The 16,558-nt window shown below is 45.1% G+C and overlaps 2 protein-coding genes across 3 annotated transcripts in view; both read left to right on the plus strand.

Moving 5' to 3' along the window:
- Positions 1 to 1,683: 1,683 nt before the first annotated feature.
- LOC147025748 (uncharacterized) lies at positions 1,684 to 7,776 on the plus strand. The gene is made up of 2 exons (XM_085880492.1): positions 1,684 to 4,246; positions 7,706 to 7,776. The coding sequence occupies exons 1-2, from the start codon at positions 3,581 to 3,583 to the stop codon at positions 7,742 to 7,744; spliced, it is 705 nt and encodes a 234-aa protein (XP_085736618.1). The 5' UTR covers positions 1,684 to 3,580; the 3' UTR covers positions 7,745 to 7,776.
- A 341-nt stretch (positions 7,777 to 8,117) lies between these two features.
- RPL23A (ribosomal protein L23a) overlaps positions 8,118 to 16,558 on the plus strand; it is a 16,002-nt gene continuing 7,561 nt past the window's right edge. Inside the window, exons 1-4 of one of the 2 annotated variants that reach the window (XM_085880494.1) lie at positions 8,118 to 8,287; positions 9,142 to 9,322; positions 9,821 to 9,997; positions 12,994 to 13,063. In XM_085880494.1, the coding sequence (XP_085736620.1) occupies positions 8,263 to 8,287; positions 9,142 to 9,322; positions 9,821 to 9,997; positions 12,994 to 13,063 (453 nt within the window). In that variant the 5' untranslated portion in view covers positions 8,118 to 8,262. The remainder of the gene's footprint in view (positions 8,288 to 9,141; positions 9,323 to 9,820; positions 9,998 to 12,993; positions 13,064 to 16,558) is intronic. The other variant, XM_085880495.1, reaches the window with a different exon arrangement.

The raw sequence follows: 16,558 nt of genomic DNA on the forward strand, positions 1-16,558 counted from the left end.
AGAAGGAGCAAGAAGGAGCTGGTCGTCGTCGTGTGCGTTGGAGTCGGAGCGGAGGGGACGGAGCTGTGGAGAGGCGGCGAGGGCAGACGAGGGGGTGCTCGCGTCGTGCAGGGAGCTGCACCCCAGGGAGGCCGACAGCGCGACCTGGCCGAGGTGGAGACGCTCGTCGCGGGACTCGAGGCAGAGTGGAAATCCTCTATACCCCGAGCATCAGCAACCCCCTCCTGTTTCCCCCCGCGCTGAGATAGTGCGACCAAGGGGGCCCCTTTCCCACCCCCTACCAGACACTGCCCGCGAGGCCCGCAGAGTTGAGGCACCATCGCCGCTCCGCGTCTCATCACCAGACGGGTAGGCCCGACCCGGTCTCGGCCTCAGGCCCGCCTCATCCTTGAGGGTATTCTTTTCCTTGGTTTTGGGTATGTGTTGTCGGCGCCGTCTGTGAAGTAAAATTGTATAAGTGTTGCCGTGTGCTCGCGTAATCGGTATTAGATCTGCATTGTCGCATTTGCTTTTTGTGTAAAAATTGCATTGTGTTTCTCTTCTTTTCTATGTGCTTTTGGTGGAATTGTATATGTGCGCTTTCCGTTCATCGCGAATAAATGTGCTTTGTGTTGAACTGTTTCCCGCTTCGCTTCGTCATTTCTTTCATTGAATCCTCATCTTGCTTCACGTAAAGGGTTGGTATTGGGCTGAATACGCCCGATAATTAATCGAACCATCGAGGCCGACGATAACACCGCTCGGTTATCCCGATAGTACGGAACGGGTCGCTTAAGTGGCCCGTGTCCGAAGTCGACCTGCGGCGAGGTGCGATCGCCCGGTCTACCCTCCGTGTGGGTACTTAGGTAGGTCGAATTTGGCGAGCAACCCTATCCCACGCGGGGGCTGATTGGCTCGATCGCGGTGAGACCGAAAGGTCCACCCGTGACTGGTTCCCGGCGTTAGTCCGAGAGGGTCACGACTGGATTGTCCGTCCGGTGGGCGACGTGCCGCGATTCGAGTTACGTGGCCGTCAGCACGCCGGCGGGCGCGAATCCGTAACAATATATATATATATATATATATATATATATATATATATATATATATATATATATATATATATATATATATATATATATATATAGCCTGGTGTTGGCGGCAGTGGTTAAGGCAGCGGCTTGGGATCCAAAAGATCCTGAGTTCAAGCCCCGTTGGGCCACTGAATTAATACACCAGGGGGTTGACTCAGCCTGTCATCCTTCCGAGGTCGGCGAAATGAGTACCAGTGTACTGGGCCGGTGTATACCCCGGTTAAAATAGGTGTACCATATCCCTGTGTCGTAAGAGGCGACCTGGGTTGCGTCAGGAAGGGCATCCGGCGTAAAACATGTGCCAAATCACTATGCGGATCATACGGATGATCCGCTGTGGCGACCCCTAACGGGAGCAGCCGAAAGAAGAAGAAGAAGAAGATATATATATATATATATATATATATGTATACATATATGTATATATATATATGTATATATATATATATATATATATATGTATATATATATATATATATATATATATATATATATATATATATATATATATATATATATATATATATATATATATATATATATATATATATATATATATATATATATTTTATATATACTTGTAATATGCTATGTTAAGTTAAGGTTTTTGTTTGTGATATTTCTCCAGGCTGTGTGTGTTGTGTGTTCGCTCTCATATGAGCCTCGACAATTATACAATAAAAAAGACCCCAAAGAAGACCCCAAAGACTGAAAAGACCCCGAAACCCCAAAATATCCCAAGCACTAAAAAGACCCAAAATACCGGAAAAAAACCTTTAATGACCCTGAAGACCCTTAAATTACCAAAAGGCCCCAAAGACTGAAAAGACCTAAAAGACCCAAGACCTTGAAGACCCAAAATGCTCCAAAGACACTGAAGACCCAAAAGACAAAAAATATCCCAAAGACCCAGAACCAAAACACCCAAAAGGCCCTGAGTACCGAAAAGACCCTGAGGACCCCAAAGGCCTAACATACCCAATGGACCCAGTGGACCTAAAAGACCCAGAGGATCCAAATGACCCGAGGACACAAAAAATCATGAGGACCGAAAAGACCCAGGGGATCCAAATGACCTGAGGACACAAAAGAACACGAGGACCGAAAAGACCCAGGGGATCCAAATGACCCGAGGACACAAAAGATCACGAGTACCGAAAAGACCCAGGGGATCCAAATGACCTGAGGACACAAAAGACCACGAGGACCCAAATAGCTGGAGAACCCAAAATACCGAGAAAACTCAAAATACCTAGAAGACTCAAAAGACCCAACTGGACTATCTGGGACCTATGGAAATTCTGCATAATGTAAAATGTGACTTCAGGTTGAAAGACCAAATGGTCAACATAGGCCAAAGGTCAATGACTTAGGCATGTTTTCTAAAATCCTCAATTTTCATCCGATTGACTTGAAATTTGACGAGGAGATACATATTTGGTCATTGAATTCAACCACCAATTTTTTTTGAGGTCAAATTTGTGTTGTGGATTTTGCAAGTATCGTGCTGTGCACGACGTCGTCTTCTTGTTTGTGTGTTTGTCACGCTACTCCCACAGTTGTGGGTCGATTACATCCAGACTTGCTCCAAAGGATCAGCATGACCACAATTAGTGTGTCGCAGTGTTTTTATCTTTGCCGGATGTCTTGGGGCGGGGACAGACGCAAATTCTCTATGTTAATGTGTATCAGGTGGCACCGCCTCCCACAATTTACAGTGCAGTGTTCGTGTCCGCACGTTTTCCAGTGCAGTGTTCGTGTCCGCACGTTTTCCAGTGCAGTGAGGTGTTTTGAATTACAGGGTGGTGCAGAGCCGACTGACACATTTCAGACTGCCCTCTTGTCCGAGGAGTGGGGTGGGAACTTTTGGGGTTATGGGACCATTTTCCTAAGACAATACACTGCAACTGGTGGAGGCCATGTTCCTGATGTTATCTACCATACGTCCATAAATAATGACATTGCAACCTTTGAACATAAACCTCGTGTGTTTCAATTATTGCATATGCAAATGTGTCAGTCGACCCTGCATCACCATGTATAAGTAGTAGGTATGTTTTTACTTCATGCACATAACCATGTTTTTTTTTGCATATACAGAGCCGCCTGTTGCCTATACTGTGGTGAATTGAGGTGAATTGAGGGACATGACGCGGGATCACATGTTGTGCGTCTCGCGTATAAGGGGAGGTCTCTGCGGCACGAGTGGTTGTCCCCGGGGCATTGCCATTTACATCGGCTGTTCACTTGATGCTCGTTAACTGAAGGTGCTCATTGACTGGTGAGAATGGAGATTATATCGAACTCCGTGCTTACGCGAATTTATTCTGCAATGATTAATTGCACATGTATACGTTACTGCTTATGTACTCCTAGCTGAACCTGTATTCCCCGGTGTGCCCGTAGAAGCGGCTCCAATCAAATGGAATAAAGCCTAAACTCTGAAGGTTCATCTCTCGCTCTCATTTCAATTTATTCCATTTGATTTTCTCGGCTCTCAACCAAAGATGGACAAGATCTACAAACCAGAGAGGTTCGACGCAGACCCAAACGCGACTGACGCAGAAATGAAATGGTCGCATTGGTTCTGTTCCTTCTCACACTATCTGACCATCATCGAAGAGGGAGCTGACAAATTTGCCGCCCTCGTGAATCATGTCTCGCCCAGCGTGTACAGGCTCTTCTCGGAGTGCGACACTTACGAAGCAGCGATCGAAGTGCTGCAAGCGCTCTACGTGAAGCCCAAGAACGAGGTATACATACGACATCTTCTCAACACACGCAAGCAAGCAGCCGGGGAGACAATCGATCAGTTCCTGCAAGCTCTGAATCAGCTGGGAAAAGACGGCAGCTTCCGGGCCGTAAGTGCCGAGGAACACCGAAAGGAAGCCACACGGGAGGCATTCATCCAAGGACTCAGATCAGCCCACATACGGCAACGCTTACTAGAGAAAGCGCAACCCACTCTTGACAAGGTAGTCGATCAGGCACGAGCGATGGATACGGCTCAGCAGCAATCTGAGTCATTTGGGACACCGATGCTGCTAATGAACGCTGCTACGGTGGGAACTCAAGGAACCCCACTGGCACAGACACAGCCAGACATAGGGGATGGAGAAACACCCGAGGAGCCGGATACACAGGCCACGTCAAACTCCTCAGCAACTGCTCCGGTTGGTAAATGCTTCTTTTGTGGGTACAAAAGGCATCCTCGTCAAAAATGTCCCGCCAGAGATGCCACATGCATGAATTGCGACAAGAAAGGGCATTATGCCAGGGTATGTAAATCTACTCTAAGGAGAAATAAACCCACTTCTGCGGCTCTCTACTCGCAGAATAAATTAACTGCAGCCTCCCCGGGGAATCTATCCAAGGCTATCATCAACGTACGAATTAACGGGCATATGGCTGAGGCACTGATTGATACCGGTAGCTCTGAAAGTTTCGTCAACAGCTCGCTAGTGAAGGGCAGGAAATGGGTAATCCACCCGACTGACAATACGGTATGCATGGCCGCCACCTCACTACAATCCCGCGTACGAGGGTACTGCAATGTTGAATTGGACGTAAAAGGGTACACGCATCGGGATGTAAGGGTACTGGTGCTTCGTGATTTGTGCGCAGACGTAATTCTGGGTCATAATGTCCTCAAGCAGCACACGAGCGTCGAAATACCCTTTGGAGGAAGCAAGCCTCGTCTAATTTTAAATGCGTTGACCACCGCGGAGGTGACATCCCCCCAGCTGTTCGCTAACTTGTCGCCAGTCTGCAAACCGATAGCGATCAAATCGCGGCGATATACCACTGCTGACATGAATTTCATCACTTCGGAAACCAAGCGATTACTGGAAGAGGGGATTATAGAACCGAGCGATTCGCCATGGCGCGCACAGGTGTTAGTAACCAGCAGTCAGAACCATAAGAAACGAATGGTTGTCGATTATTCCCAAACGGTCAATCGCTTCACCCAACTCGACGCCTACCCCCTGCCGCGCATAGATGAGATGGTCGAACGCGTGGCCATTATAAGGTATTCAGTACCATCGACTTGCGAAGCGCCTATCATCAAATTCCCATCCGAGAGGAAGACAAACCTTACACTGCATTCCAGGCAGGGAGGCGCCTCTACCAATTCAGGAGAATACCTTTCGGTGTCACGAATGGGGTAGCTTGCTTCCAACGGGTTATGGACGACATCATCTCAGATGAAAACCTCAAAGACACTTTTGTTTACGTGGATAATGTCACAGTGTGCGGTAGGGATCAGGGGGAACATGATAGGAATCTGGACAGATTCTTGAGCATTGCTAGAAAATATAATCTGACTCTCAACTACGAGAAATGCGTATTCTCGGCAAGGTCAATTGACCTACTCGGCTACACGATAGCCGACGGCACAATTAAGCCTGATCCTGAGCGATTGCGCCCGCTCCGTGAGCTTCCACCACCTCAGGACTTGCAAACAATGCGCCGGGTGATCGGGATGTTCGCTTACTATGCGAGATGGATTTCGCAATACTCCGAGAAAATACATCCCCTAGTGCATTGCAAAAACTTTCCACCAGATGCCGCTGTTGTAAGAGCTTTCCACAACCTCAAGGATGATATCAGTAAGTCCGTGGTTTTATCGATCGACAGCTCGGTGCCCTTTGTGGTGGAGACCGACGCTTCAAATCACGCCATAGCTGCTACACTTAATCAGTCTGGGCGGCCGGTCGCGTTCTTCTCGAGAACTCTCTCTAGAAGCGAACAGAGACACTCAGCGATAGAGAAAGAAGCGTACGCCATCGTCGAAGCGCTGCGGAAATGGAGACATTATTTACTGGGAAACCACTTCACGCTCGTTACGGACCAACGATCCGTGGCATTCATGTTTGATGGGAAAAATAACGGGAAAATTAAGAATGAAAAAATTATGAGATGGCGGATAGACCTAGCTTGCTACAGTTACGACATTGTTTACCGGCCCGGGAAAGAAAACCCTGCTGCAGATACATTCTCCCGGGTCTACAGTTCGGCAACAATCAGTCAGGCTTTGCAAGACCTCCATGTGTCTCTGTGCCACCCAGGGGTAACCAGGATGGCACATTTCGTACGCAGACATAATCTTCCCTATTCTGTTGAAGATATTAAACAAATGAATGCTTCATGCCCTGTTTGTGCTGAACTAAAACCCAGATTCTATGGCGCGGCATCTGGCAGACTGATCAAGGCCACTTCCCCCTTCGAGAGACTAAACATCGACTTCAAAGGGCCCCTGCCGACCGAGACAGACAACAGATACATATTCACCGTTGTTGATGAATATTCAAGGTTCCCTTTCGCATTTCCGTGCTCGGATATGACCTCGGGCACTGTCGTGAGATGTCTCTCTGACCTCTTCGCTATGTTTGGGAGACCTTCGTACATACATTCAGACAGAGGGCCGTGTTTCATGTCGGCCGGGCTAAAGCAATTCCTATTAGAGCACGGCATAGCAACTAGTCGAACGATGGGTTACAACCCACAGGGAAACGGGCAGGTGGAACGGTATAATGGAGTTATTTGGAAAGCCGTAACTCTGGCGCTGAAATCGAGAGGACTGGGCCCCGAGCGGTGGGAGGTTACCCTTCTCGACGCTCTGAATTCCATACGCTCTTTGCTCTGCACGTCCACAAATGCCACTCCTCACGAACGTATGTTTACTCACCAACGACGTTATGTTGACGGTCAAACGGTGCCCAACTGGCTGACCCACCCCGGTACAGTGTTCATGAAACGCCCGGTACGACAAAGCAAGTATGAACCGCTGGTGGAGGGGGTCGAACTCATTGACACTAATCCAGAGTATGCTCATGTCAGGCTCCCGGATGGCAGGGAGACCACTGTGTCGGTTCGCCATCTGGCTCCCTCAGGTACTCCTCCCGCAGGTACACCACCTTCTGGCACTTCTCCTTCTGACATTTCCCCCCCAGGAACTCCGCCAGGCGACGGGGCTGCCGCGTTCCACCCGAGAGCGATCGAGGAGTCATCCCCGGCACAAGTCGAGGCTCACCAAGAGGATCGGGAGTCTCCCTCAAGTGAAACTGCCGTTTACTCCCGGAGAGGTCGACGAATAAGGCCCCCTCGACGACTCAATCTGTAAAGGGGATTATCGGCATTCTCGCTGCTCATGCTCCTATATGCCCATTATATCATATATCGATGCTCATTTCCATGCTCCTACAACTCAAAATAATCACTGCTTGGCATGTATGCTTCTGTAGATCAATTAGTCCGCGTTGCTTGAAATGTATACTCCTATAGTGCTAAAGCAATCATGGTGTGTAAGATGGGCCCCTAGTTACATTTTAAAGGTGAGGAGAATGTGGTGAATTAACGTGAATCGAGGGACATGACGCGGGATCACATGTTGTGCGTCTCGCGTATAAGGGGAGGTCTCCGCGGCACGAGTGGTTGTCCCCGGGGCATTGCCATTTACATCGGCTGTTCACTTGATGCTCGTTAACTGAAGGTGCTCATTGACTGGTGAGAATGGAGATTATATCGAACTCCGTGCTTACGCGGATTTAGTCTGCGATGATTAATCGCACATGTATACGTTACTGCTTATGTACTCCTAGCTCAACCTGTATTCCCCGGTGTGCCCACAGAAGCGGCTCCAATCAAATGGAATAAAGCCTAAACTCTGAAGGTTCATCTCTCGCTCTCATTTCATATACACCGCCCAAATAAAGGTATGCGCCAAAAGAACGTGTTGCATGCTTAAAATATTTTTATGTTGTGTGGTATTCTCGCGAAACGTGGAACACATTTTGACTCGATGCCCTCGGTATGGAGAACCCAGATCGTATCTTTTACACCGTCCGAAGGTTGGGGATCCCCCGGTCGGGCGTACCGGATACACTTTGTCAACTGAGCCAGAAGCACCCTCGACTCTGCAAATTGGTCTTAAAATTAATCAAGGAAACGGGGCGAACAGTATAAAGTCCCGAGCATTTTTTATTTTATTTTCTGTATTTGGCTGGAACCCATGAGTTTGGGCAGGTGGCGTTCATAGAGCCTCGACGGCTCTGATGACACCAACAAACTCATGAAGAAGAAGAATGTACTTTCGCAATATTTCCCATTCTCGTGATATTTCCCATTCTCGCGATAATTCACGTTTTGGTGATTTCCTATTCTCGCGAGACTTTCTCTTCTCTCCAACATGGCTCCCAAAGCGAGGAAGGAAGGTAGGACACGCGGTTCCAAATTAAACCCATCGAGCGTTGATTGCAAATACGTGTAACTGTGCCCCATTGTTATCGTGTGCTCTCTCTCTCGTGGCTTTTCTTGCCTTCACGAACAGTTTAAATGAGGTTGGGGGTTGGGATGGGAAATTGGGCCTTGATGATGAGACGAGTTCTAGTTTAATCGGTAATTCTTGAACTAGTCCAGGTTACGTGTCTTGTTATTATTTAATTTCCTTTCTCGTTGACTCCGTTTTCCTGGATTTGGATATTTTTTTTTTAACTTTGGTACTTTGGATGTACCACGTGTGTCTCGGCCTGTTGGAGGGAAACGAGGACACATCGGTGTGTTTAGTCTCTCACTCGATACCTTCGATGGATCCAAGTGTGATTTAAATTGTTTTTAACATTAACATCCAGTATTTTTAAATTCCGTGTTTATTGTTGATTTGTAATGAACCAATTATTTAGAGATGAGTAGAAGTGTAGCCGTGCGTTTGTACGTCTGTACGTGCGTTTGTGCGTCTGTACGTGCGTACGTACGCCTGCACGTGCGTTTGTACGTCTGTACGTGCGTACGTACGCCTGCACGTGCGTTTGTCCGTCTCTACGTGCGTCTGTGCGTGTACCTGTGCGTCTGTGCGTGTCCGTTTGTGTCTGCACAGCCTAAACAGCTAATTTTCGTGTTTGATGATCTGACACATCCCTTTATTGGGGATTATGGGTTGAGAGTGAGGAACGATTGTCGTGAATTGTATCAAACATGCTTTTTGTTATCAAGCATCTGAGCGAGCAAGTGTTTTCGTCCTTGTGTGGCTGTTTCACAAATTGTTTTTATTACTTTATGTTACCTGTAGCTGTTCCAGCCAAGACTGAAGCAAAGTCGAAGGCACTGAAGGCGAAGAAAGCTTTGCTGAAGGGGGTTCATGGCAGCCGCAAGAAGAAAGTGCGAACTTCACCGAGCTTTCACCGGCCAAAGACACTGCAACTCCGGAGGCAGCCAAAGTATCCACGACGTAGTGCTCCACGAAGAAACAAGTGAGATTGGGGAGGTGTTGGCAACGGAGGTTAAAATGGAGTGGGAGTGGGGGTGGGGGGGTGGGGGGTCGGTTGTTGTCGTCGTAGAGATAGCAACAGTTCTCTCGAACACTCGCATAGCATGTATACACCCAATTGATCCCCCACCCACCCAAGAAGATGTACCCCCATTTTCATGAAGCCAGGGCCGAGATAGATAAAGATTGGGATGGTTAATGGTGGCGGGTTTGTCCGTGTGCAACTGTGCTTGCATGTGTTTTGTGCGTTAATTTGCTCACTATTGGGTACGGGTGTGGTGGTTCACTCTTGCTGTATTTTTTTTTTCTTTGAAAGTCTTATTCTTCCTTATTTTTTCTCCAGAATTTACTTGTTTTTGTGAAGCTTTTCAGTTTTGACGTCCGATGTACCTTCTGGGTAGAACTGCAGCCACAAACTGTACTGAGCTTGGCTATTGTTCCTTCCAGTCTCATTTCCGTCCTCTTCCATCCCCTTTTCCAGATTGGACCATTATGCCATTGTGAAATATCCCCTGACGACAGAGGCAGCGATGAAAAAAATTGAAGACAACAACACTCTGGTTTTTATTGTGGATGTTCATTCTAACAAGCACCAGATCAAGCTGGCTGTGAAAAAGCTCTACAACATCGGAGTCATGAAAGTAAACACCCTCATCAGGTCATTGTAGATTCCTTCTTGTCCTCTTACCATCCCCGTACGTGTGTTTTTATTGGGCTTTTTACAACAACCCGATTGGTTGAACTTCATGCCATGCAAGTTAACCCGGGACGTGACGCAGTTTGAAGACTTTCTTTATATATTTATAAATGTATTCAAGGAGGTATTGAGATTTAAAAAAATAAATAGGTGTATAAATAAATAAATGTTATGAAATACATTATAAATAAGCATTAATATAATTTCTTGGTGGTTGCAAGGATATGCATTGCAGCATGAAACTAGAGGGGGAGCACTCGGGAGAGTGCAAAACCTCCGCCGCCAATACTGCTGGGTCACTCAAGTGAACCTTGTATCTTATTCATTACCTTCGCATTCTGTGAAAGGTTATGTTTTGGTCGGCGTGTATTTATGTATTTATTTGTAATCTTGTGATTCGTATAACTCAAAAAGTATTAAACCGAATTGCATGAAATTTGGTGGGATGATTGGTTATTAGCCAGGAAGCATTCGATTAGATTTTGGGATCGTTCGGGTCAAAGGTCAAGGTCAAGAAAAGGTCAAAATCGTCTTTTTACGATAACACGGTCAATTTTTATTCAATTTGCATGCAACTAACGCCAAAATGTTCAGAATTCAACGCCTCACCTTGTGATATGCAATATGACACAATGACGCCCATACTCTTGTTACCGGTTAGGGGTCAAAGGTCAGGGGGGGGGTCACGACCTTGAAAAATATGCGGTTTTTGTCATAACCCGGTCAATTCTTGTCCGCTTTACATGAACCCAGCACCAAAATGTTCATAATTTAATGCCCAATCTTGTGACACAATGACGTCATAACACATGTCGGGGGGGGGGGGGGTCACGCCCTTGAAAAATATGCGGTTTTCGGCATAACTCAGTCAATTCTTATTCGATTTGCATGAAACCAGCATCAAACGAGATTACCTTCTCGTTGAAACGTTGTATTCACCGAGCTTGCGAGTGAAGACTCGCCAAAACGACGTGAGTTGATTGTTGTTTAGTCCGTAGCCCCCGAAAGTCGGGGGGGGGGTCATGACATTATAGATATGTGGTTTGTGTCATAAGACCATTCATATGAAACCAGTTCCCCACACTCATGCCAAGAACAAAAAAAAGTAGTGGCGGCGAAGGTATGCGCTCTATGAGTGCCCGTTCTAGTTAAATATGTCAACAGTGCTGACAGAGTAAAAGTTCTTTTCTCCAACATTTTTTTTTTGGGGGGGGGGGTTGGAAATCACTTAAAACATGTAAAAATGCAAAAAAAAATTCGAAATTTTGTTGAAAAAAAGTTGCAAAATTTTTTTTTTGGGGAGGGGGGGTTGGAAATCACTTAAAACATGTAAAAATGCAAAAAAAAAAAATTCGAAATTTTGTTGAAAAAAAGTTGCAACATTTTTTTTTTGGGGGGTTGGAAATCACTTAAAACATGTAGAAATGCAAAAAAATTCCTTTTTGGGGGGTTGGAAATCACTTAAAACGTAAAAATGCAAAAAAAAAAATTTTTCTCAATTTTTTTGGGGGGGGGTGGAAATCACTTAAAATGTGTATAAATGCAAAAAAAGAAAATTTTCTCTAACAATTTCTTTTTGGGTGGGGGGTAACAATTTTTTGGGGGGGCTGGAAATCACTTAAAACATGTAGAAATGCAAAAAAAATTCTCTATTTTTGGGGGGTTAACTTTATTTGGGGGGTGGAAATCACTTAAAACATGTAAAAATGCAAAAAAAAAAAATCTTTTTGGGGGGGGGGGTAACTTTATTTGGGGGGAGGCTGGAAATCACTTAAAACATGTAGAAATGCAAAAAAATTCTCTATTTTTGGGGGGGGGGGTAACTTTAGTTTGGGGAGGGTGGAAATCACTTAAAACATGTAAAAATGCAAAAAAAAAAAAAAATTTCCTCAAACAATTTTTTTTGGGGGGGGGTTTGAAATCACTTAAAATATGTAGAAATGCAAAAAAAAAAAAAATTTTTCTCTAACAATTTTTTTGGGTGGGGGGTAACAATTTTTTGGGGAGGGGGTTGGAAATCACTTAAAACATGTAGAAATGCAAAAAAAAAAATTGCCTTTTTTTTTGGGGGGGGTTGGAAATCACTTAAAACATGTAGAAATGCAAAAAAATATAAAAATTTCTTATTTTTGGGGGGGGGTGGGGTAAAAAAAATTTGGGGGGGGGGGTTGGAAATCACTTAAAACATGTAGAAATGCCAAAAAAAAATTTTCTCGAACAATTTTTTTGGGGGGGGGGGGACCAAGTCCAAAATTTAATGGCATGATCCTTGAACCATACCTAACCCCCCCACCAAGTTTCGTCGAAATCTGTCTGAGTTTTTCCGTAATACTGTTCACAAACAAACACAAACAGAAAGGGGTGAAAACAGTACCCTCCATCCATCTTCGAAGATGGCAGAGGTTAAAAATGGGTTGTTGATGACAGTTTGCATTGATGGTTAGATGGAGGTGCGGTGTAATGGACATGTCCACAAGGGAAAGTGTTTATCACTTAATATATTATCAAATAAAGTGGTGTATAATTAAAGTTATTCTGTTGTCGTAATACTTTAAATAAAAGTGATAATTAAATAAGTTTAAATAAGGATATTACATTGAGCTGTGTTGACTGACTGTCTGGACACAACTTTGAGGTTGTGGGTCCATTGATGTTGAGTAATCTACTAATGTGGACCCGCGACTGGTTGTGGATCTGCCGTTTGGAGAGGTTCTGGGCTGAAAGGATCGAAACCTCGATGAGAAACGGTGCCCAACCGATGATCCGGCCAGTTAGGAAATCAGTAAATTGCTTATGAATGAAGGTTATAACTTCGAATAAAATAGCTTTGTAAGTACTTACCAGTACAGTGTGTTCTTGGGATTACGGTGCAGTAATTGGTTTTTATTTTGTTTATCCTCTGCAACAGCAGGAGCATGGGGTGGACAAGATGTCTGACTTTTTTGTTGTATTTTCAGGCCCGACGGTGAGAAGAAGGCCTATGTACGCTTGACTCCTGACTTTGATGCCCTGGATGTTGCGAACAAGGTAAATAGTTGTGTGTTTTTGGGTTTGGTCCTTGAAAGGAGGGTGGGGGGGGGAAGGTTTACAGGCTGTGTAAATGATGACTTTATTCTCAGCTCAGAAGAGCAATGTTGAACTCAAAGGAAAACTGATGCACAGCAACCCCTCCTCTGCCCTGCTACCTTCGTGCCCCCTAATGGTGATTGTTTCAGTCCAAGTTTAAAGCGCATTCCTCGTTTTGTCTCAAATCAAAACTTCCCTTTCTTCTTCTTCTTCTTCTTCTTCTTTCGGCTGCTACCGTAAGGGGTCGTCACAGCAGATCAACCGTCTCCATTTCACTCTATCCTCCACATCTTCCATTGACACTCAACCACCCGCATGTCCGCCCTCACCGCATCCATGAACCTCTTCTTTGGCCTTCCTCTTCTCCTGCCTGGCGGCTCCATCTTCAGCATCCTTCTCCAGATATACTCCGCTTCCCTCCTGTGCACATGTCCAAACCATCTCAATCTCGCCTCTCTCACTTTGTCTCCAAACCGTCCTACCTGCGCTGTCCCTCTAATATACTCATTCCTTATCCTGTCCATCCTCGTCACTCCCAACAAGAATCGTAGCGTCTTTAACTCTGCCACCTCCAGCTCCGCTTCCTGTCTTTTTGTTAGTGCCACCGCCTCCAAACCATACAACATAGCTGGTCTCACTACCGTCTTATATACTTTCCCCTTAACTCTTGCAGCGACCCTTCTGTCACAAATCACTCCTGCAACTCTTCTCCACCCACTCCATCCTGCCTGCACTCTCTTTTTCACTTCTCTCCCACACTCCCCGTTACTTTGGACAGTTGATCCCAAGTATTTAAACCCATCCACTTTCCCCACCTCAACTCCTTGCAACCGCACCATACCACCACCCTCCCTCTCATTTACGCACATGTACTCCGTCTTACTCCAACTGACTATCATTCCCGTTCTCTCCAGTGCATACCTCCACTTCTCGAGGCTCGCCTCAGCCTGCTCCCCACTCTCCCTACAGATCATGTCATCCGTGAACATCATAGTCCATGGAGACTCCAGTCTGATCTCGTCCGTCAACCTGTCCATCACCATTGCAAACAGGAAAGGGCTCAGAGTCGATCCTTGGTGCAATCCCACTTTTACCTTAAACCGGTCCGTCATTCCTACCGCACACCTCACCGCTGTCACACTGTCCTCATACATATCCTGCACAATCCTCACATACTTCTCCACCACTCCTGACTTCCTCATACAATGCCACAACTCCTCTCTTGGCACCCTATCATAAGCTTTCTCTAAATCCACAAACACACAATGTAACTCCTTCTGGCCTTCCCTATACTTCTCCATCAACATTCTCAAAGCAAACATCACATCAGTGGTGCTCTTTCCTGGCATAAACCCATATTGCTGCTCCCAGATCGTCACCTCTCCTCTCAACCTTGCTTCCACTACTCTTTCCCACAACTTCATGGTGTGGCTTAACAACTTTATCCCTCTGTAATTTCCACAGCTCTGCACATCACCCTTATTCTTGAAAATCGGAACCAGTACACTTAATCTCCACTCCTCTGGCATCCTCTCACTTTCCAAGATTTTATTTAACAATCTGGTTAACAACCCCACTGCCATCTCTCCTAAGCACTTCCATGCCTCCACTGGTATATCATCTGGGCCAACCGCCTTTCCACTTTTCATCCTCATCATAGCAGTCCTCACATCATCGTAGAGTTCCCACAATAGGGTCCTGTGACCGTTTTTCCGGGACCAAGGTTTGAAGGTTGATTTTAGTCAATTTGAGGGTGCTGATTAAAATGAGCTGGGGTGAGCCTCGTGAAAATGTGGGCGAACTCGGCCAGATGCGAAAATTCAAAATGGCCGCCATGCTACTTCCAGTATATCAAAAATTGCATATCTTTGGTTCCACATGTCTTATTTTTATGATTTTTGGGTCAAAATATGTTTTGAAGGTCAAGGATGTCATATTACCATTCCAGATTGTTATATTTAAGGGTTAAGTCACAAAATATGAAATATAACTTTTCGGGGGCCAAATCCAAGATTGTCGTCGTGTAACATCTGGAAAATAGTAAAAAAAAATCAATTTTCTTCTCATAATATTATTGGCAGTGAATCTGTTCATGCAAGTAAATGTTTGTTTATATGTGGGAGTACACAACAAATTGAGACAAGAAGAGAAGGACACAATCATTGTCTATTTTCAGAACATGATGTGTACATAATATCAATTTCTCAACTTTTACACTGTTCAGGAAGGTTATACCATTCTTTTGTATGTCCCTCCTGTACTTTATCTAGAACAGTAATATGATGAAAGGATATCAACATTCCTTCATTGTGGCTGTCGAGCAACAGTGTTTCAATGGAAAAAATGAAATAAAACATGAATTATCTGAATTCCCGCCAATTGACGCTTTCCCGGTAAGTATTCTTGTAATTTGCATTGACCAAAGTTTGATGTACTGTCCAAACAGTCTTTTATCGAAGACAGTCATAATAAAATAATATTAACATCTCTTATATTTTGACTGTGGCAATGTTTTTACAGTTGTAAATTAAATGAAATGAAATCTCCATTGAAACACATACATGTAATCCTTCAGTCACGATCTGAGTCGCTGGCTCCAGTCACAAACTTCATCATTACTTTCAGCCTCATCATCGTGCAACAATGTCTGTTCTTGTTCAACCAAGTCATGTAAACTTCTTGGGAGTGCATCATGGGTATACCTCACTGACACACATCTACCGTCTTTAATTGTCCATCCATGGTTGGTGGGATTTGGGGGTGCATCCGGCTTGTCATAGTTTAGTTGAATGTAAACTTGGTGGTTAACTCGCGTCACATGCACATTGTGAGAATCTGGATCTGGTGGGATGTGGGACGTGGACTTGTTTTTCATCTGACCCCACTTCCGTGCTCTGGCTTCACCTAACGTTTTACTGATTGTGTCATTATAGATGTGTCTAATAGTGAATGTGGCCATTTGCTGAAGCACCTCTTGTGTCACTGGAAGTGTTTTGCCAACATCTTTCAAAAGATCATTCCAGATTTGTTTTGTAAATGATGCCTATGGTGTGGAAAATTCCATCAGACAGTGAGCATGAGCGTCGTAAATCCACGACAGCATATCGAGATGGGTCCAGAAATGTGTACATGAAAACATCAGATAGGTTTCCTGCCATAAATAACTTCCAGGTGCTGTTCAGCAATCAGGGAAACAAACTGCAAAAGTTTCTAAAGGATAACTTCACCAAGCTTGTAAAGAATCATAGAGAAATTGACTTTGTGTACTCCATCAGGCAAAATTGTTGGAACATCTCCTCCGGAGAAAGGATGGGAGAATTTGAATGTCGTCACATTGAGGCGGACACAATGCTGTTCTTAATCTATTCCCAAATCCGAAAAGCAGGAAAAATGGAGACAGTCGTCATTGATGCAGAGGACACAGATGTCATGATTCTTTCTGCATATGTTGCACAT

Source organism: Eptatretus burgeri, chromosome 5 (assembly GCF_056783735.1).
Source record: "Eptatretus burgeri isolate ZD-2024b chromosome 5, Ebu_testis_v1, whole genome shotgun sequence".
Lineage (NCBI taxonomy): Eukaryota > Metazoa > Chordata > Myxini > Myxiniformes > Myxinidae > Eptatretus > Eptatretus burgeri.

Excerpts from the sequence above, each read along its gene's own strand:
- LOC147025748 (XM_085880492.1), top strand. The coding sequence starts at position 3,581 with ATGGACAAGATCTACAAACCAGAGAGGTTCGACGCAGACCCAAACGCG. Across the intron at positions 4,247-7,705 it reads ACTCCTCAGCAACTGCTCCG|AAGCGGCTCCAATCAAATGG; the intron begins GTTGGTAAATGC and ends GTGTGCCCACAG.